Source organism: Planococcus citri, chromosome 5 (genome assembly GCF_950023065.1).
Source record: "Planococcus citri chromosome 5, ihPlaCitr1.1, whole genome shotgun sequence".
Lineage (NCBI taxonomy): Eukaryota > Metazoa > Arthropoda > Insecta > Hemiptera > Pseudococcidae > Planococcus > Planococcus citri.
The window spans coordinates 61,993,614-62,014,758 of NC_088681.1; the positions used below are offsets into that span (position 1 = coordinate 61,993,614).

Genomic DNA, 21,145 nt, shown 5'->3' on the forward strand with positions numbered 1-21,145 from the left:
GACATACCACTAGTGACGAGAACTTGAATCTATTTTTATCTATATATTTTTATTCTGAAATCATAATAACTATGTACATATCAATCTCTATTTCCTCCACGTCAGGTTGCAATGCTTCCATTTCCAAAATTTTCGAGTGGAACTGTCTTTGTTGCGATAGGCAATGAAAATTGGGTCGGGGAGTGACTTTTCTTTACGTTTTGATGGTCTGGGATAACTATATGCTTACTCCCAAAAATTCAAGTTTCCTTTTATAAGGTTTATTATATATATCTATCGTTTATTAACAAAGTTGATCTGTTTTCAAACGAATTGTTTGCGCATAAATTGATTCGTTTTTCAGTAAATTCGTCAGTGTAATCAATTCTCATATTGGGTAGGTACTTCTTAAAATTTCAATATAATTAAGGTATTAACTAATTTAAATAAATTATTTAAAAGTAAATTAAATATGAATAAACATTATACACATAGATTAATGATTTATTTAAACCAAGAAGCGCGCTTATTATGATTGAATTTTTAAATAACTTTCGTGAGTTTATGGATCGTGAAACTAGATTTGAACGACTGAAAGATTTTTCCTCCAATGGATTTACTGAAAGTTGAATAGAAGTTGTGTAATGCGTATCCAATGTCCATTAACATGATGCAGAAGAATGTTATCCTTGACGAAGTTCCAGAAAATATTTGAAATATTGGAGCAGATTCAATGGAAGCAAAATTATTCGGTTGGAAGTTGTGGATTTCTTTGTTCGAGAGCCAATTGTAATTAATTATAGAAATACGAGAAATTTAGCTGCACAAGAATACAAAAACAAAACATACACACCATGTCAGTAGGCTACAAATGTGTATAATTACAAATATGTACATGTGTAATTATGTAGATACGATTTGCAAGCAAATGTATGTAGCAATTGTAGCATGGTGATCGAATCGCGATCTGTATTACTCATGAAAAATACTTATTAGAAAGTAAAATTTACTGCGGAAGTGATGATTTTTAAAATTTGAATGTTTCAATAAGAAACCTTTTTTTTTTTTTTTTTTTTTTGAAAACATGTTGATCACGAAAATTTATTCTTTTTTTCATTTCCAACTATTAGAACTAACCAGTTTCTATAGTGCCAACTAGTTACCATTATTTTATTGAAGTTTTACGTACCTTTCTGGGGTGGAAAAGCCCACCAAGCACCATCCTCATCACTAGAAAAACCAAAGTATTTGATTATCCTAGGCTTCGTTTCCAGAGATGCCAGGGCACGTCCCCCGTTTTTTCCAACTTCAATTGATGATCCATCTGTTGTGATTCGAATCCAAAATATGCGCCATTCTTCAGATGATATGAGATTTTCCTCATGGTAACTAACTTGTTCTTCTCCGGCAGGAGTTGTTCGGATTGATAAATGCGTATTTTCTATGACTACATAAAAAATATCCAGATCCTGATACTTTGTATCATTTTTAGAACTTGCAGATATTTCAGGATCATTTTTTTCTGTAAAAATGATTTGGGCGGAATGTTTTGCTTTGAGGTTGAATTCCAAAAAAAATTCATCATCACTATTTATATCTGCAATCGGGTAAAGTGTGGAATGAGTGGATCCTGATGAATGAGTTCTGTACCGGAGAAGATCTGTAAAAAATTGGAATAGAAAAAACTGTAGATAGTTTGCTTACAAACATTTTTATCACAATGAGCGCCTGAGTCAACTTAGAACCGCGTATACTTACGAGTATAGGTACCTAAATGGAGAAGAGTACAGCCTTTCAGTATCCCGAAAAGTATACCTCGAACACTTGTACTTGGGTATTTTTTCTCTATTTGAACCAAAACGTGTATCATTCATTTTTTTTACCTATATTTCAGGAAACCCACATATTCTTAAGAAAATCGCTGAGATAGAAATTTTTTGACTTCAAGTGTAAGATTTTACTGAGCTACAAAATGTGTTGAAAAATGTGAATTTTGACAATTCGATAGCAACAATCGCAAAACGTGTGATAATCGTGGTGTTTTGACCCGTTAAATGCGAATCTAGCGTTAGTTTTTCACAAAAGAAATTTTTAATGGTGGAAAAGTGCTTTCAAGTTGTTAAAAAATTGTAATTTTCGCGATCCATCATTCTTCAAGCGCTCTGTCGAGGGAGCTAAGAGTCGTCTGGAATTTTCAATTCAACAAGTCAGGGAGGTTCAGAAATTCAAATGGCAACTTTTGAGCGTGGTGACCAAAGTATTGCACAGGTTATACTGTCCAAAAATGGAAAAAAACCACGAGGAACTAATGGGTAAATCGGCGTTGGTGCATATTATAGTACATACCTATGTTAGTGTCCTTGGAACTTACAAAATTCCAGTGACAAACGCCAAGAGTAGTGAAAGCAAAGTACTTGATTGGCTGAGGATCTTTTTTTATAGACATGAATGGGAGTTTCCCAATATTCTTTCCTACTTCAATTGATGATCCATCTGGGGTAATTCGAATCCAAAATGGACGCCATTCTTCATTTGATAGTAAATTGTATTCATTATAAATCATGGCTGATAATAATGGTTGTGATCTGATTTCTGTTTTTAATTCCTTTGAACCAAACGTCAATATAAAATCTTGGTATTCGTTCGTTACGAATGGATTTGTTGAATGAAAAGTGATGTAAAGGATTGCTTCAGTTTTCACGTTGAACTTCATGAAAATTTGTTTATCATTTTTTATAACGCTGATTGGATAATATGTGTGTCCTCCGAAGTGGGTTGTTGAGCTTCTGTATTTAGGAAGATCTGCAAAAAATAATATTGAAGTGTTTAGCAAGATGAAATTTGATTTATTTTCTTCAATGATGGTGAGTGCCCAGTTCAGAGCTGAGATGATTCACTAATTTTGTTGCAGTGAATATTTAATACACATCAAAAATTTATCAAGTCCTGTGAATTCTGTGAATTCTTAATTTTAATTTTAAAGAGTTAAAACATAAGTATACCGAGAACATGAAAAAAAAACACTCACGCAACTAGCGTGAGAGAACCGGCTTTTCGTAGAAAACATATCGATTAATCGAAAGAGTTTCAGACCGATTAATCAATTAATAATCGGCCCATCATTACCCATCGAGTTCCTAACAAGAAATAAACTGAGAAATCGTTCGGGTATTAAGATAGACATTATGAGTGATTATTGCTAAGCAAAACATTTATGCTTAAAAAAAAAATAGGTATACCAAAAAGAAAACTGATGAGGAAGTCTGCAAAAGTCTGCAAAAATAACAAAAAAAATCAACAAAGCCTACCTAAGCTGAAATGTCAAAGGAACACCTGAACCGATTCTCCATCGAGTTTCTAACAAGAAATAAACTGAGAAATCGTTTGGGTATAAAGACAGACGTTAGTGATTATTGCTAAGCAAAATATTTAAAAATAGGTATGCCAAAAACAAAACTGATGAGGAAGTCTGCAAAAGGACGCAAAAATGGCAAAAAAAATCACTTAATCTGAAATATCTAAGGAACGCCTAAACCGATTTTAATAAAACTCGAAATCTCAAAATTTCGGCAATACACCAGTCGGGAGGGATAAAGCACTTTGTTCAAAATTTCATAGGTTTCGAGTTTACTCTGCCACAAAATTGGTACATAAACACATATATATAGGCATCGCGGCAGGCTTATGAGCCAATTTTTCAAAATTTCAAAATTTTTAAAATCATTTTCAATTTCTGTTCTAATTAACTAATTTAAATTCTAATTGCACAGTCATTGAAATATATAATTTATCTGTATCAAGAAACAGAATAAAAAATTTTTGGAGAAAATTTTTTCAAAAAAATTTAAAAATTTTTTGAACTATATTGAATTTTGTGAAAATTGCTTGGTTGTCAAAAAGTCTGAACCACATCAAAATTTTTGGTATCAACAGTATTCCCATAGAGCAATAAAATGCAGAAAAATCATTAGTCAAATTTATCATCGTGCATACCCAATTTCAACAGGGCTTTGGGTATGCCGACCAGTACTTCCTATTCTATAGGCCTCATGTTAGTACTACATCTAGCGAACATCTCTGAGAAACATTTGGTGCGCGCAGCTAACTTTGACAAAACTAGTTTGAAACAGGTGGCTGACTTGTTATGTAAGATTAACATTTACAAAGTGAGCCAGGCTGGTAAACCTACTGGTTCACTTCTTATGCAAGATTAACCCACACATGGGTTCATAAGTGTGCTGTTGTGAACATATATATATATATACATATATATATGTAAACTTTAAGGAAACCTGAAAAAAAACTAATGGTCCCACAATGATCCCAACACCCCAAAACGCAAAGAAAATTTACTCCGGACCGAAACTGTCACAGTTGAGACAAATACAGTACCTGACTTTTCTTCGAAAAGCCGGTAAAAACGAAGTGTGCAATGTGCATACACGGCATACCTACTATGTACCTATACCTTCCCTGAGAAAACAAAGTTTGGTCCAAATCACTGTAAAATTCAATAATGTGAAACCCCCGTTCATCATTTTTGTCAAATTCACTACATTGTACATATAGTACATACTGAAAGAACATGTGCGTGAAGTAATGCAATGACATTCAGGTATGTAGGTACAAATAACAGTTCTCAAAGTGCATTTACAAAAGAAGATAGAGATGATCAAAGTTTCAAAGGGAATAAAGAATTAGAAAAAATTTAGCGGAGTCAACTGGAGAACTCGGAAACTGGTGTGATGAATGAACAAATAATATGAGTCTGGAATGAAATTAGTAGGTAATATACATACCATAAAAAACCATGCCTAATTATTTGCAGTGCTTACCTTCTTCTTTAACACATTCTGTTGATGGATCTCCTGTTAATCCAGCTATACAGCTACATATAGGCGCATGGTTTTCTACTTCGCATTTTGTATTTGTATTTTTGCCGCACATTCCAGCGCACGGATCTTGGCATGTTTTCCCGATGCAGGCTTTGTCTTGTGGGCATTCCGAATTGAAAATGCATTCAAATCTACACGTTGAAGGCGAATCTAGCTGATTTTTCTTGCAGGAACATATCGCGTGGTTGTCTTTTTGTTTACATTCGCTGTTTGGACCGCATGGTGAAGGAATGCACACATTTGTCACTGAAGCAAAGAAAATTATTTTTTATCATCAAAATTGCAGAAACCGATAGTGTCCGAAATTATAAGGCAGTTTACAGTACCTACATTATTTTTCTTGAGACTTGGAAACGCCCAGTTAGCGAAACTGCCACTACTTGCAAATCCATAATACTTGATTGGCCTGGGCTCCGTCTTCAAAGACATGAAAGCGGAACTCCCATTCTTTCCGACTTGAATTGATGCTCCATCTTGTGTAATTCGAATCCAGAATGAACGCCATTCGTCGGGCAATAATATATCTTCTTCGGGGTGTTTGCTTCCTGGTTCATCTAGTTCAGAGGTTTTGATTGCTGAAATCCTATTCGTATGACCACCTAAAATTACTTTGAAAATTTTCTCATCCTTTTTCACAGTTTCATTTGTTGGAGAAAAAATAATGTGAGCGTCTTGATCAGTTTTCACCATGAATTCAAGGAAAATTGTGCCATTATTTTTCATTTCTTCGATCGGATAAAATGTGTAAGCGTCATCGTAGGTTGTTAAAGTTCTATACTGGGAAACATCTGCAAAAAATGAAGGTAAAAATGGTAAATTGCATGCACTAGAAGAATTGAAATTTCAGAGTCAGAGTTCATGCCTGACTCAGTTCGATTCCTTGACTGAGGATTGAAAAATTAAATAGGTATGTAGATTGATATTAAATATTGAAATACCTTTGTGTTTTGAGTGACTATTTTCAAATTCGAAATAAAAGGTGTTTTTATCCTAAATTGAAAATAAATATTACCCAAAAGCCTGTTTTTTTTCTCGATATTATTCAAATTTTTCAATTTTGGCGTTGAGAAATTTTTTTCTTTTTCGTTCTTTGATGAGGAAGGATGGGTTACAATTATACCTACTCTTTTTCTTATCATGTTTGAGTTGCCCATTTTATTAAACAATCGTATTATGACTTGACCCATATTACCTACCTATGTTATTCCTCTCAAAGCACAGAAAGGCATAGTTGATGGGATTGTTATCACTGGCGAATCCATAGTACTCGATTAACCGAGGCTTCGTTCTCGAAGACATAAACGGAATGCTGCCTTTTTTTCCAACTTCAATTAATGTTCCATCTGAGGTGATTCGAATCCAGAATTGATGCCATTCTTTATATGAAACCATGTTCTTTTCATAGTGTATATGTGATGTATCTTTTTCTGAAGCTTGAGTTGTTCGTATCTCCGAAATTGCATCGTGCTGGCCACCACTTATAACTACTTCAAAACCTTTGTGATCACTGTTTTCAGTTAGATTTGTTGAAGAAAATATGATATGAACACCGCGTTCAGCTTTTACGTTGAATTTTAGGAAAAACCCTCTCTCATTTCGTATGTCTTCAACTGGATAAAATATATAGGAGTCATTGTTGGTTGTTAAATGTTTACATTTAGATGGATCTGCAAAAATTGACAATAATTATCAGTAAGGTAAGCTTACTGTTATGATGCTGATGTCAAAAATAAATAAATAAATAAAAAAATTAAATATTGTCAACTTTGTGTAGTGAAGAGTGTTTGTGCATTTTTTGTGCGTTTCCAGTCCTAATACTAGTACCTCCGTTTATGTTGATTTTTTAATTAATCAAGTTGAAAATGTGGTTCATCAATTTGTCTTCTTTCAATCTAAAATCGCATTTCAAAATTTTCTAAAATGAAGTCACTTGCATGTTTCTTTTGTTGCCCTGTCCTTTAACAACTGGTACATAATATCTATCAGATCGTATGTGTGACGTGACAAAAAAGATCTTATGTGTATTTTGAAGCATTTTTTTGAAAAAATGGTTGTTCAAGCTGGGATTTCGTTTATATGTACTTTGCAAATTGATTAAAATCTGCGACGTAAAAATGCTAAAAAATCGTTGGTAATTTGCTCATAATTAGCGTTCGTTTTGATGAGATAATTCCAACAGGATATCCTCTGATTTTATGTAGTTGATCGTTCAAAATCCGTTATACCGGATGGACATTTTTTATAAAAAAGGTCAGTTCGGAAAGTAATCTACTTCACGAATAATCGTGAAACCATACTGCGCACATCCTGAACATTATTTTTTATCGCTTGTAGGCATGTGTGTGTACTTCTGCGTTTTTTAAAACCATTATGTTTCCTTTGCCATCAATTTGTTTTTCCGGAAAACATGAAATCATGAAATTATTCGATCGAAAAATTGATGATAAAATATTTTAAAGCGATTGCGCATGTTTTATATAAAAAAAGAATTCGAGTTGCACCAGTTGTGTGTCAGTTTTAGTGGGGATTTTTTTCTTGCAGGTGTCATGGGCTCTCGAAATGACGCAATTCAATTTTTTACTAAAAATTACAAAAATGTGTTAAAATTTACTAATCTGGCCCAAATCCAGTTTAACGTTTTTTATGAGATTTTGCGGGGGGGGGGGGGGGATTTCGATCAAAATTGACCACAGGCGAGAAAAATGTTGAAAAAATCGGATTTTTGAATTTTCAAAGGTGTTTTATTTATTTGTACAATTTTTTTTTTCAAAAAGCACGTATATATTTTTTGTGATTACCCATGCGGAGTCTCTTGGTCACCCCACCACCCCTCTAAAATTGCGGTATGAGGTTCTGAACATCCCTGAAGCATTGAATTCAAAATTCAATACTACTTTTAGCCCTCTACCAAGCGCTTGAAAATTGATGGATTGTAAAAATTGCAATTTCTAATCAACTTTATTTATACTACCTAATCCAGTAATCTACTACTGTATTCCTCTTTGTTTCGGGTAAGTGAGATTTTGAAGTGTAAAATCAAAAAGTTACGTAACTAATTACCTATGTGCAAGAATAAGTAAGTAATTTCATAATAATTTATGAAGCAACAACGAGTTGATCTGTGGGTCCACTTTTTTAACCGATTCTAGGTGTTGAAGTGTGAAAATAACGCATGTGACTCAATTTTTATCTCTGAGAGAGTTGAAGTTAAAAATCATTTATCAATAATATTAGTCCGGCATATGACAATAGGAGTAATTGCACCACCCCCCCGCCGATCCTCCGGGACAACATTTTTCTTAAAGGGGACATCCTAAGGAACATTTTAATGAAAAGTTGCCAAAAAAAAAGTTGGCCTTACTTACAAAATGGCGGCCATTTTGATTGACAGGTCAGCCGAAATCGCAGATTTTGCGTTTTAACATAGGACTTGCACAAACTTTTTCAAACTTTACAAAGGTAGATCGAAAGATCATGCAAAAATTTATCACCTGTCCAAATTTCAAGTGCTAAAGTGCGTTTTTCGATTTTTGGTGAATTTTTGAAAATCAAATTTAGGCCAAAAATGAGGGAAAAGATCAAAATTTTACCAAATTGACCAAGAAAGCTGAAATTTGGGATATACCCTATTTTCGACATGCCAAAGCGACTGGAAACGGTTTCAACCCGTTTTGAGCAGTTCCGGAGCCTCCAGCAGATTTTTGAAACTCAAAATTCCCACAAAATTCCATCAAATTGGAGTTGTAAAGCTAAAATTCATTCTAAAAACTAGTTTCAATACGCTACGAAGTACTGCAGGTGAATTTCAAGTTGTTTTGGAGCCTCCAGCGACTTTTTGAAAATTCCTAAAGCCTCCAGCAGATTTATGAACTTTAAATTTTCACAAAATTTCATCAAATAGAGATGGAAAGCTGACATTTACTCTACACTCCAATTTTAACACCCTCTGAAAACGACTTCTGGTGGATTTCAAGTCATTTTAGAGCCTTCAACGACTTTTTTGAAAATTACTGGAGCCTCCAGTAGATTTTTGAAACTTGAAATTTCCCCAAAATGTTATCAAACCAAGATGGAGAGTCGAAATTCATTCTGCACACTAATTTCAATAGGTACGCTACGAAGTTGACTGCTGGTGAATTTCAAGTCTTTTTGGAGCCTCCAGCAACTTTTTGAAAGGTTGTATGACGTTTTTTTGGAAAATTGAAATTTCCTAAAAGTAGCTGGAAGCTTCAAAACCATTTGAAACCACCATGTAGTCTGCGAAGTAAATTTCAGCTTGCAAACTCCATTTGATAAATTAATGTTGTGGAAATTTAAAGTTTCAAAAATCTACTGGAGGCTCCAGTAATTTTCAAAAAAGTCGCTGGAGGCCCTAAAATGACTTGAACCCACCTGAAATCGTCTTCAGAGGGTGTTAAAATTGAAGTGTGGAATAAATTTCAGCTTTCCATCTCCATTTGATGAAATTTTGTGAAAATTTAAAAGATTCAAAAATCTGATGGAGGTTTCAGGAATTTTCAAAAAGTCGCTGGAGCCTCCAAAACGGCTTGAAATTCACCTGCAGTACTTCGTAGCGTATTGAAATTAGTTTTTAGAATGAATTTTAGCTTTACAACTCCAATTTGATGGGATTTTGTGGGAATTTCGAGTTTCAAAAATCTGCTGGAGGCTCCAGAACTGCTCAAAACGGGTTAAAACCGTTTCCAGTCGATTTGGCATGTCGAAAATAGGGTATATCCCAAATTTCAGCTTTCTTGGTCAATTTGGTAAAATTTTGATTTTTTCCCTCATTTTTGGCCTAAATTCGATTTTCAAAAATTCACCAAAAATCGAAAAACGCACTTTAGCACTTGAAATTTGGACAGGTGATAAATTTTTTCATGATCTTTCGATCTACTTTTGTAAAGTTTGAAAAAGTTTGTGCAAGTCCTATGTTAAAACGCAAAATCTGCGATTTCGGCTGACCTGTCAATCAAAATGGCCGCCATTTTGTAAGTAAGGCCAATTTTTTTTTTGGCAACTTTGCATTAAAATGTTCCTTAGGATGTCCCCTTTAAGAAAAATGTTGTCCCGGAGGATCGTTGGGGGGGGGGTGCAATTACTCCTATTGTCATATGCCGGACTATAGAGAGCGTGATAAAACTGTGACAAGCGTCAAAAGGTTGATTAGATCTTAATTGTGCACTTAAAACTCTAAATTCGAAAAGATTAAACTTACGTATTTCATTGTCACTGCTATTTATTTCATCTCCTCTGCTAGTTGTATCATCTTCACCGTCGATTCCACACAGGATATTAATGATAATTAAGCAAACACCAATCGCGTTAATCTGGGAAATCATTTTGTACGAATACCGTTTTTTATACCAACAATTGACACTTCCTCACTTCAGTCTTGTGTAAGGAGAACACTGTGAATGGCGAATATTTTTATGGTATTTATATGTACATATGTATACTAATTAGTTGGCATATTGCAAAATTCATAATAATCCAGATAATTCGTCTAATCGTTTGTGTGATAAGGTAATCACAGGATATATACCCAGTACTGACACTGACGTAAGCCCAAAATTATACACTTTTTTAATTTAAATAAAATAAAGGGTACATATTTTTCTCGTTTTCCTGTTTCACCACGTCATTTATACTTATGACTTCTGAGGTATACGCGAACAAATATAAAAACGAAATTTTTTCTCAAAAAAAAAAATGTCCATCTCGGTAATAAAGCCACTTGTATCTAGAACTAATTTTCAACATATGTATTTTCAATTTTTTTTCCGCAATCAATTAGTAAAGCAGTTGAAAATTCTCCTTACAAAAAGTAAAAAAAAATCTTCTGTACATGTAAGGGCAATTTTTGAGACAATTTCTACAAATCGCGCGTTTACAGGTAACTTTTCGGAGCATTCCGAAATGAAAAAATTTGAAAAATAATAAGTAAGTAAGTATGTAAAATGTTGACAAGATTTTTTGTTTTTTAAATAAGTATTTTAGAACATAAAACTTTTTATGAGAGAATAAGAAAGGCACTAAATCAAGTTTGTACAAAAAATTTCCATACCATTTGGTTCAAGAACCGTCAATAACCATGCGCTTATAATTATAAAAAACAATTACGTCATCGCGTCATTCGATTCGTCATCTCGAATTGCACCTTTTGAGTGCTACTTACCCGTTTTCGGAAAAAATGGGAACTGGTGCTTTTAAATTCAAAAAACATCGTTTTTTTCAAAATTCCGCTACTTTGGGGAGCTACCGTTCCACCGAAGGGGCATGCGGTGGGAACTGAAAATTTATTGGGGTTATTTTATCAAATCTCTCACATAGTTACCTATATGTAAGGTACTTCAATTTCAGCGAAATCGAAGACTATGAATTTTTCCTGATCCACCCTAATGTACCTATACCTACAATGTAAATTCGAAATTCAAAAGCTTATACATACCTATTTCATTGTCACCACTGCGTATTTTTTCTTCTTCACTGTTAGTCAATTCATTTTCATTGGTTCTTAATTCATATTCACTGTCGATTCCACAGAACGACATTGATAATCAATAAATAAACACCAATTATTTTAATTTGTGAAAACATTTTGTATGAATACAAATTTCAACTGACACTTCCTCGTTTCAGTTTTTTTCAAGCGAAACTGCATTATGGTTAACATTATTGCTCTATTTATACATTTAGACGGGAATAGTAGCAAGTGCAATCATTCAGATAAGCCATTATCGTTTGTACGTATGATAAGGAAATTTATAGGACATACCACTAATGACGAGAACTTAATTCCATTTTTATTCTGAAATCATAATACATATCAATCTTTACCTATTTCCCCCACGTCAGGTTTCAATGTTTCAAAATTTCCCAAGTTTTCGAGTACCTACTTACGAGGCTGTCTTTGTTGCGATAGTAAAAGTTGGGCCAGAGAGTGCCTTTTCTTCACGTTTTGATGGTCTGGGATTACTATACGCTTATCCCCGAAAATTCAAGTTTCCTTGTACATATAAGTAAATAAGGTTTATTATGTATCTATCGTTTATTAACAAAATTTATCTGTTTTCAAACGAATTGTTTGCGCATAAATTGATTCGTTTTTCAGTGACTTATTCGTCAGTGTATTAATTCTCATATTGGTACTTTTTGGAATTATTTTAATAAGTAATTAAGGTATTAATTTAAATAAATTATTTAAAATTGAATTAAATATGAATACCTAAATATTATATGTATGTACATTATAGATCAATGATTTAATGAAACCAAGAAGCGCGATTATTATGATTGAATTTTTTAATCACTTCCGCGAGTTTATGGATTGTGAAACTAGATTTGAACGCCTGAAAATTTTCTCCTCCAATGGATTTACTGCAAGTTGAATAGAAATTGTGTAATATGTATCCAATGTCCGTAACATGATGCAGAAGAATTGTTATCTTTGACGTAGTTCCAACTGAAGCGCTTTTAATGTGCACGGAAAATTATTGAAACATTGGAGCAGACTCAATGGAAGCAAAATTATTCGGTTGGAAGTTGTGGTGTTTATTTGTTCGAGAGCGACTCGTAATTATAGAAATACAAGAAATTTAGCTGCACAAAAATACAAAAACAAAACATACACACCATATTAGTTGGCTACAAATGTGTAAAAACACATAAGTACAATTTGCAAGCAAATGTACCTAGCATGATGATCGAATCGCGATCTTTATTACTCATGAAAGATACTTATTAGAAAGTAAAATTTACTCCGAAAGTGATGATTTTTAAAATTTGAAGGTTTCAATAAGAAACTTTTTTTTTTTTTTTTTTGAAAACATGCTGATCACGAAAATTGATTCTCTTTCTCATTTCCAACTACATTTATTAGAACTAACCAGTCTCTACTATAATGCTAACTAGTTACCATTATTTTATTGAAATACATACACACCTTTCTGTGGTGGAAAAGCCCACATAGAATTATCCTTTTCACTAGAAAAACCAAAGTATTTGATTAACCTAGGCTTCGTTTTCAAAGATACCAAGGCACGTCTCCCCTTTTTTCCAACTTCAATTGATGATCCATCTGTTGTAATTCGAATCCAAAATAGGCGCCATTCTTTATATGATATGAGATTTTTCTCATCATGTCTAACCTGTTCTTCTCCGCCGGGAGTTGTTCGGATTGCTAAATGCGTATCTTCTATGTATGACTACATCAAAAATGTCTAGATCCTTATAGTTCTCATCATTTTTTGAAATAGCAGATATTTCAGGATCATTTTTTTCTGTAAAAATGATTCGAGCGGAATGTTCTGCTTTGACGTTGAATTCCAAAAAAAATCCATCATCACTATTTATATCTGCAATCGGATAAAATGTGGAATAAACGGATGTTGATAAATGAGTTCTGTACCGGAGAAGATCTGTGAAAAATGAAAATCGAAAGAAACTGTAGTGTGCTGAAATGATGCGCTAAAGAAAATTCAATACAAATATTTTTTATCTCAGTGAGCGCCTGAGTAAACTAAGAACCGCATACACTACGAGTACCCAAATGGAGGAAAAACCAGCCTTTCAGTATCCCGAAAAGTACACCACGTACATGCACTCCTACATGTGGACCTCTGAGCTGCTGAAATACGCAAAATTTTTCTGGGTAGTCTAACACTCAAAGTAAACTTTCCTACCAATTTTTGTCAGAATATAGGATAGTTATGTTTTCGTTATTTAGGGAGAAAAAGTGCTACTTTTGCTCCCGCTTCTGATTTTTGGAAGTAAATACTGGAGTTTTTCTCTCTCATAACGAAAAATATATTTTACTCCCTAGTTGAATAAACTGCTATTTTTTTCGATCCATTCTATGGCGAGTGTGCATAATATCAATATACATACCTAGGTTTGTGTCTTTGGAGCTGACAAAATTCCAGTGACAAAATTTATCACTATTGAATTCAAAGTACTTGATTGGCCAAGGATCTTTTTTTACAGACATGAATGCGAGTTTTCCAATATTCTTTCCTATTTCAATTAATGATCCATCTGGGGTAATTCGGATCCAAAATGGACGCCATTCTTTATTTGATAGTAAATTGTACTCATTATAAATAATGCTTGAAAATGATGGATTTAATACGATGTTTGTTTTTGATTTCTTTGAATTAAACGCCACTGTAAAATATTGGTAATCGTTCGTCACGGTTTCAGTTGTTGAAGTAAAAAAGATGTGAGGGGTTCCTTCGGTTTTCACGTTGAACTTCATGAAAATTTCATTATCATTTTTTATAACACTGATTGGATAATATGTGTTTATTCCTGTGTGGGTTGTTAAGCTTCTGTATTTAGGAAGATCTGCAAAAAGTATAAGAGTGAGCCAAAAGTCAGTATCCCGATTTTCACGTTTTAGTTTTTCGTAAATGAATCAAAAACTAAGCATCCTAGAAAAAAACTAACGACATTATGTCGATTGGAAATTTAATTCTCTACAATTTTCCTCGCTGTAATTTTTTCGTAGGACGCTTCTTTTCGTCTCCGTATCAACTTTCATGAAGCTCAGTTTGCAAATTTTTGAAATGATTTCAAAAATTTGCAAACTGAATTTCATAAAAGTGGATCTGGAGACGAAAAGAGGCATCCTACGAAAAAATTACGCCGAGGAAAGTTGTAGAGAAATCGACATAATGTCGTTAGTTTTTTTCTAGGATGCTTAGTTTTTGATTTATTCACGAAAAACTAAAACGTGAAAATGGGGATACTGACTTATTTTGGCCTACTCTATTGAAGTGTTTAGCAAAATTAAATTTGATTTTTTTTCTTTAATGATGGTGAGTGTCAAATTATTTACAGTGCAGTGTAAAAATTTAAGGTCGTTATTTGTAGTAGACCTTTTTGGAGATGTGATGAATGAACAAATAAGTAACTGAGTCTAGAATCAGATTAGCTCCATAAAAAACCAAGCCTAATTATTTACAGTGCTTACTTTCTTCTTTAACACATTCTGTTGATGGATCTCCTGTTAATCCAGGTATACAGCTACATATAGGCGCATGGTTATCTACTTCGCATGTTGTACTTGTATTTTTGCCGCACATTCCAGCGCATGGATCTTGGCATGCTTTACCGATGCAGGCTTTGTTTTGTGGACATTCCGAATTGAAATTGCATTCAAATCTACACGTTAAAGGCGAATCTAGCTGGTTTTTCATGCAAGAGCATATTGCGCGATTGCCTTTCTGTTTGCATTCGCTGTTTGGACCGCATGGCGAAGGAATACACACATTTGTTACTGAAGCTGAGAAACAAATGAAAAATAAAATAATATTATGTGTGCCAGTATGGATTATGTAGTATTGAAGTAAGAAACAGTATTTCTGATACGGGAAAATTTTCTCCTCATCTCCTTATTTTCTCTCATAGGTATATCATCGTTTTGAAGTTTTTTTATTTGCAATTCATCATTGGGGGTATAATTACGTAGAGCTATGTAGATACACTTTGAAAATTTACGTATGTACTTTCAACTGTCCTAATTTTGGACACTTTTTTGAACTTCCTTCAAAAATCGCTTCAATGTAAGCATTCAATGGGATGTTCGTAATCATATTCTCATAAAATATCATCAGAAGAATCGTTTTTTAGCATGAACTTGTAACTTTTAAACAATTTTGTTCATTTTATGCTGATCAGAAAATGTCCGAAATAAGCTTGAGCTTTTATAGAAACGCTAGTTGCAGAACCGAATTACTACTTCAATCTCAGGAAGGATTGCCTTGTTTTTAGACTCATTTTTCTCAGTGCTATTTTCTGTCAGCAAAATATAAGAAACCGTTATTTAGTGTCCGAAATTAAGGCGGTCAACAGTACCTTTATTATTGTTCTTGAGACTTGGAAACGCCCAGTTTGCGAAACCGCCACTGCTTGCGAATCCATAATATTTGATTGGCCTGGGCTCAGTCTTCAAAGACATGAAAGCAGAACTTCCATTCTTTCCAACTTCAATTGATGCTCCATCTTGTGTAATTCGAATCCAGAATGGACGCCATTCGTCGGGCGATAATATATCTTTATCATAATGTTCACTTGCAGATTCAGCGAGTTCAGTAGTTTTAATAACTGAAATTGTATCCGTAGTGTATCCACCTAAAATTACTTTGAAAACTCTCTGATCCCTCTCCGCAGTTTCATTTGTTGGAGAAAAAATAATGTGAGCATCTTGATCAGCTTTCACCACGAATTTCAAAAAAACTCCTTCATCATTTTTTACATCAGCGATCGAATAAAATCTGTAAGCTTCATCGTAGGTTGTTAAAGTTCTGTATTGGGAAAGATCTGCAAAAAATTTACACAAAAAATGGTAAGCTGTTTTTTTAAATTTCGTGACACGTCTGAAAAATTCGCTACTCCATCCCTGCTTAAAAATCAAATTCTTATTGCTAGTGTCGGAATTATAACATATTCAAATTTGATGAAAAATATGGGATAGCCGTACTCTTTACTATGATATTTCAATAGATATATAAGGATGCAAGTACTTCGTGCAACACAATAGGCAACTTTATTACGAGTTTACACTTACCTGTGTTATTATTCTCGAAACATAAAAAAGCGTAACTAATGGATTCTTTATCATCGATTGCAAACATTCCATAGTAATTGATTGTCCAAGGCTGCGTTCTATAAGCCATGAACGGAGGGCTCCCCTTCTTTCCAACTTCTATTAATGAGCCGTCTGAGGTAATTCGAATCCAGAATTCTCTCCACTCTTTGGATGACAGTAGATTTTCTTCATAGTGGAATCGTTTGTGCGTACCATTTCCTAACGTCGAAGCGAAATTTCCTGAACGTATAATTGCCATAACACAGTTCTCAGTCACATCGTCATTGTTAATACATTTTGAAAAATTATTTTCTTGAGAAAATAGAATGTTAGCAGATAGATTAGCTTTTGCGTTGAATTTTATGAAAAATCCTCCTTCATTTTTTATCTCTTCAATGGGATAAAATATTGCCGAACCGGTGTTGAGTGTTACACGTCTGCATTTAGAAAGATCTGCAAAAAAAAAAAATGCACAAATTCGCCAAATGGCAAGGTATGCTATAATAATGTTGATGCACTGAAAAAAGATTGAAATGTTGCCAACTTTGTCGTATGGCAGTGCTTGTTGTCTCTTTTTGGATAAATACTTCTATCGCATATTACGAGTACAAGGGTACTGGTTGAATCCCATTCCTCGATTTGCATGTCTAATCATTTTTGTATTTTTGGAGAATTTTTTGAAAATTAAGAAATTAAAAAAAAACCGTAGGTATTAAGGGGTGATTTTCAAAGTGAACTCATGTGAATAATTTCTTCAATTCAACTATCTATCATGCATCAACATTCAACAAACTATACTTGCTAGTGTTTGACCTCTTAAAGCTGTCAACAAATTAAAACATTTTCAAAAACCTTCAAAATCGCTCTGGAAGGGCTAAAAATTGGCTTTCAACGCCTTTAACGTTGGTCGGTGCTTATTGCGCACGCTCTCGACCGTTTTATGTGATTACCTTGAAATTTCAGAAGTGTGAGTTCATAAGTGAATTTTTGACAAATTTGTGAATTCTAGAAAAAGTGAAAAAAAATCAAAATTTACAAAGAATAAGGTAAGTACGTACGAGTATAACGAACGGTGTCTACACGAACACTGACAAACAGCCAACTTGAAAACAATCGTGGCCTAATTCGATCTTTCTTTTAACAAATTTTTATTTTCGCTCAATTTGGTAAATCCTAGATCACCTTTTTTATGTACTATCGTTATTAGGTAGGTACGATTTTTTTTCTTATTAAATTTTCAAAAAATATGTTGTCAAAAAGTGCTTTTAACAAAATAATATTGTTTACTCATGTTGTTGAATATTTTTGAAAAAAATTCCAATTCATAGGTATTTATTTATTTTGTTTTGTTGGAAATGAAGGATTCGAGCTTCTTCAAAATTTCATTTTCCAAGATGATTTCTCTTTAAACGCTCAACTTTTTTGTGATTTTGCAAATTGGCTTTTTATAATTACTCTTCAAAACAATTTGTTTTCCAAACATGGAAACCTAGAGAGCCTCCAAAGGGTTAGAAAAAGGGTAGGTATACTTTTGTACCGCGATAATGCAGAACACAATAGTCCGAAGATGCTTTGATATTTGATGTTTTTTTTTTTCGTCTGTAGAAGTTCAGAAAGTTATGTGATGTATGCATCATGGTTTATTTTTCACGGGAAGTTAAAAAAAAATCGATATCTCTTGACAACACCGAATAATCATAAATTCATGTCACGGACGTTCTCACTATCATCTTTTATAATATCTTGACGATTATCTTTACTGTTTAAAAATTGATTATGATTATTTAGGTACTTACCTAGTTAAGTGCTTCTAATGATAATTTGCGCGAAAAAATTTCGATTAAAATTGACCACAGGCGGTGAAAAAAACTTGATGAAAAAAAATCAGTTCTTGAATTTGCAAAGGTCGTTTTCCTGTATAGGAAATTTTGAAATAAATACCTAGGGGTAACGGGCACATTTTTTTTCCTCTCAAGGACATTTATTTTGATCTAATAAAGCTGGAGAAAAACTAAAAAACTTGTTGCTGAAATCAACATACATAATTATCTTAACTAGATTCAGTACCCGTTTCTATGTAAAAGCTATAGCGGTACCGTCACAAAATCTAACTACCTTGTACCGTCACAAAATCTAACTACCTCGTAATTTAATAATTTTTTTTTCAAAACCACCTGGAAATACCACTAAATGATTACACAAATAAGAATTTTGGCGATTTACTCAATTTTGAGGAAAATACTCAGGTAGTTAGATACTGTGATGCTAACCAGGTACGCGTCACAATATCTAACTACCTTCTTTTTTTCGCTGAAAATACTCAGGTGGTTAGATACTGTGATGCATACGCGTCACAATATCTAACTACCTTTTTTTTTTCATTTTTTCACTGAAAATATACTTTAATTCGGGTAGCCGAAAAAAATTATTAATTACAAAATCATGAGTTTACTATTTTTTTATACCGTCTTCTGTTTTTTTAACCCCGTTCGCTATATTTTAATTCTATTTTTTTTTCTTTGTTATAAATTGTATCAACATAATTTAAATTTTTCTAAAAAATTAATGATCAGTTACGCTAAAAAGTATGATTGAAAAATTAAATTGAGATTACTTATAAAGATTGTTTGCTCGAATTTTCATCAAATTTAATAGAATATTTTTGGGCTTCAAAATTTCTAGACCACCAGATGAACACGTTGTTTCACACATAGGAACAATTTTTTAGACATTTTTTGCTAATACAAAATTATAGTCAAAATTTGCTGTGAAAGTTCTTGTTCTGATTTTATGTAGGTAGGTATGTTTTTAAGCTACTGCTAATTATAAACTCTTGAGTCTTGAATTTTTTTCTTTCATTCATAGAAAACCTATAGTAAGTATATTTAGGTAAGGAGTATCAAATCATTTATTCAATTTTTTCGGAGGATTGTTTACATTGATGTACCTAGGTATAATAATTGTAGCCGGGCTTTTTGAACGCCATTGTTTGCAACAGTTCAAGGCCATACATTCAAATTCCCCGAAAATAAATAATATTTATATCACAAATTCAAGTAATTATCAGGGTGCTAAAAATGGCTCACTTTTTTTACCCCTTTTTAAAATGTTTACCAAACGGTTTTGATGGAAAATAACTGGCTATCAGCTCTTAGACTAAAGTGTGTTGAGTTCAGTGAAGTACTCAAAAACTAATTTTGATACTTATGGCAATTAACGCGCCCAATCCTTGAAATCAAAACACAGTTTTTAAAATTTTTTGAAGTAAATTTACAAAAGTTCTTATTAAATTTTTCAACGATTCCTGAACCACGAAGCTGTTCAAGGGCATCGTCAAAACCGTCTTGAGTTGAATAGACCATAGACATTATTATGAAACAATCCTCATTTATGGCTGATACATATTATGTACAATGTGAATTCAAAATTCAAAAACTTACCTATTTTATTTCCACTGCCGTCTATTTCTTCTTCAGTGATACTCAATTTATCTTCAGTGTTGGTCAGTTCAGTTTTATTGGTACTTAATTCATATTCATGTTCAGTGTTAGTCAATTCATCATAATATTCACCGTGGATTCCACAGGCGAAATTGATAATCATTAAAGAAACACCAATCATTTTTATTTGTGAAAACATTTTGCATAAATACAAATTTCACCACTGTCACTTTTTCACTTCAGTCTTGTTCAAGCGAAAATGCTGTACGATGAACTTTATTACTCCAAAGGTAAAAAGAACCTTTTAGCGAGAAGTTTGTTAGATTAGGAAGAAATAACTCTTGCTTCTCAGTTTTTACTATTTATTAGTGCAAAGCTTTTCAAACACCAAGTGTTCATCATCAGGCTTAAATCACTATTGAACAAAATAACCAAGTCTACAAGCTTATATACTAGTGTACAAGGGTGTGGTAGTTTAACAGTACAAGGGTGTGGCAGTACAAGGGTGTGGTCATGTGGAAGAGGGTGTGGTTGTAGGTGAGGATGTGGTAGGAGTCATGTCTTCAAGTTTGGTTTTAATAACAGAAAGTAGGATATTTTCTAAGGGTTTTAAGTCATTATTTAGTAAATTTGTTTTGTTTTTCATCATGGCTATTGCTTCCCTAATGTTTAATTGAGATGGTTTATCTATTTTTTGTATGAGGTTCAGGTTTTCAAAGGAAGTAGTGTGGTTGGTGGCAATGAGATGATCTGAGAGAGCAGACTTATTTTCATATTTGTATTTAGCATAATAAAGATGTTCCTTGAACCTCTTTTTGATGTTTCTTTTGGTTTGACCTATATAAATTCCTTGGCAATCTTTACATTTGATTTTGTAGATGCCACTACAGTCTTCAGGTTTGTCTTTGTCTTTAGTGTTACCAAGAAGGTTTTTAATTTTGTTATCATTGGTGAAAATGGGTTGTATGTTGTGTTTTCTGAAGACTGTTTTCATTTTATTTGTGAGAGGGGGATAGTAACTGATCCTAACTCTTTTGACATCATCTTTTTCAGCAATAAAGGTTGTGGCATCTCTGATTAGTTTTTTGTTTTCATGTTTTCTTATAAGTTTTTGGATAGATGTTTTTGTGTAGCCAAGGTTGGAAGCAATAGACATGATGTTTTTTATTTCTTTATTTTGGTTATTTTTATTTAGGGGGAGATTTAAACACCTGTGTATCATGCTGTTGAAAGCAGCAAAT

The 21,145-nt window shown here is 33.2% G+C and overlaps 2 protein-coding genes across 2 annotated transcripts in view; one reads left to right on the plus strand and one right to left on the minus strand.

Moving 5' to 3' along the window:
- The window catches only part of LOC135848027 (uncharacterized), a 623,146-nt gene that overhangs the window by 298,129 nt on the left and 303,872 nt on the right, over positions 1-21,145 (plus strand). The window lies entirely within an intron of this gene.
- Positions 94-11,521, minus strand: LOC135847999 (uncharacterized). Its single transcript, XM_065367763.1, has 8 exons — positions 11,326-11,521; positions 10,093-10,285; positions 6,071-6,541; positions 5,201-5,662; positions 4,815-5,120; positions 2,326-2,781; positions 1,169-1,639; positions 94-799 (listed from the first exon to the last, which is right to left on the minus strand). The coding sequence occupies exons 2-8, from the start codon at positions 10,214-10,216 to the stop codon at positions 777-779; spliced, it is 2,313 nt and encodes a 770-aa protein (XP_065223835.1). The 5' UTR covers positions 10,217-10,285; positions 11,326-11,521; the 3' UTR covers positions 94-776.

Excerpts from the sequence above, each read along its gene's own strand:
- LOC135847999 (XM_065367763.1), bottom strand. The coding sequence starts at position 10,216 with ATGATTTCCCAGATTAACGCGATTGGTGTTTGCTTAATTATCATTAAT. Across the intron at positions 2,782-4,814 it reads AGAATGTGTTAAAGAAGAAG|ATCTTCCTAAATACAGAAGC; the intron begins GTAAGCACTGCA and ends TATTTTTTGCAG. Across the intron at positions 1,640-2,325 it reads TTCCAAGGACACTAACATAG|ATCTTCTCCGGTACAGAACT; the intron begins GTATGTACTATA and ends AATTTTTTACAG.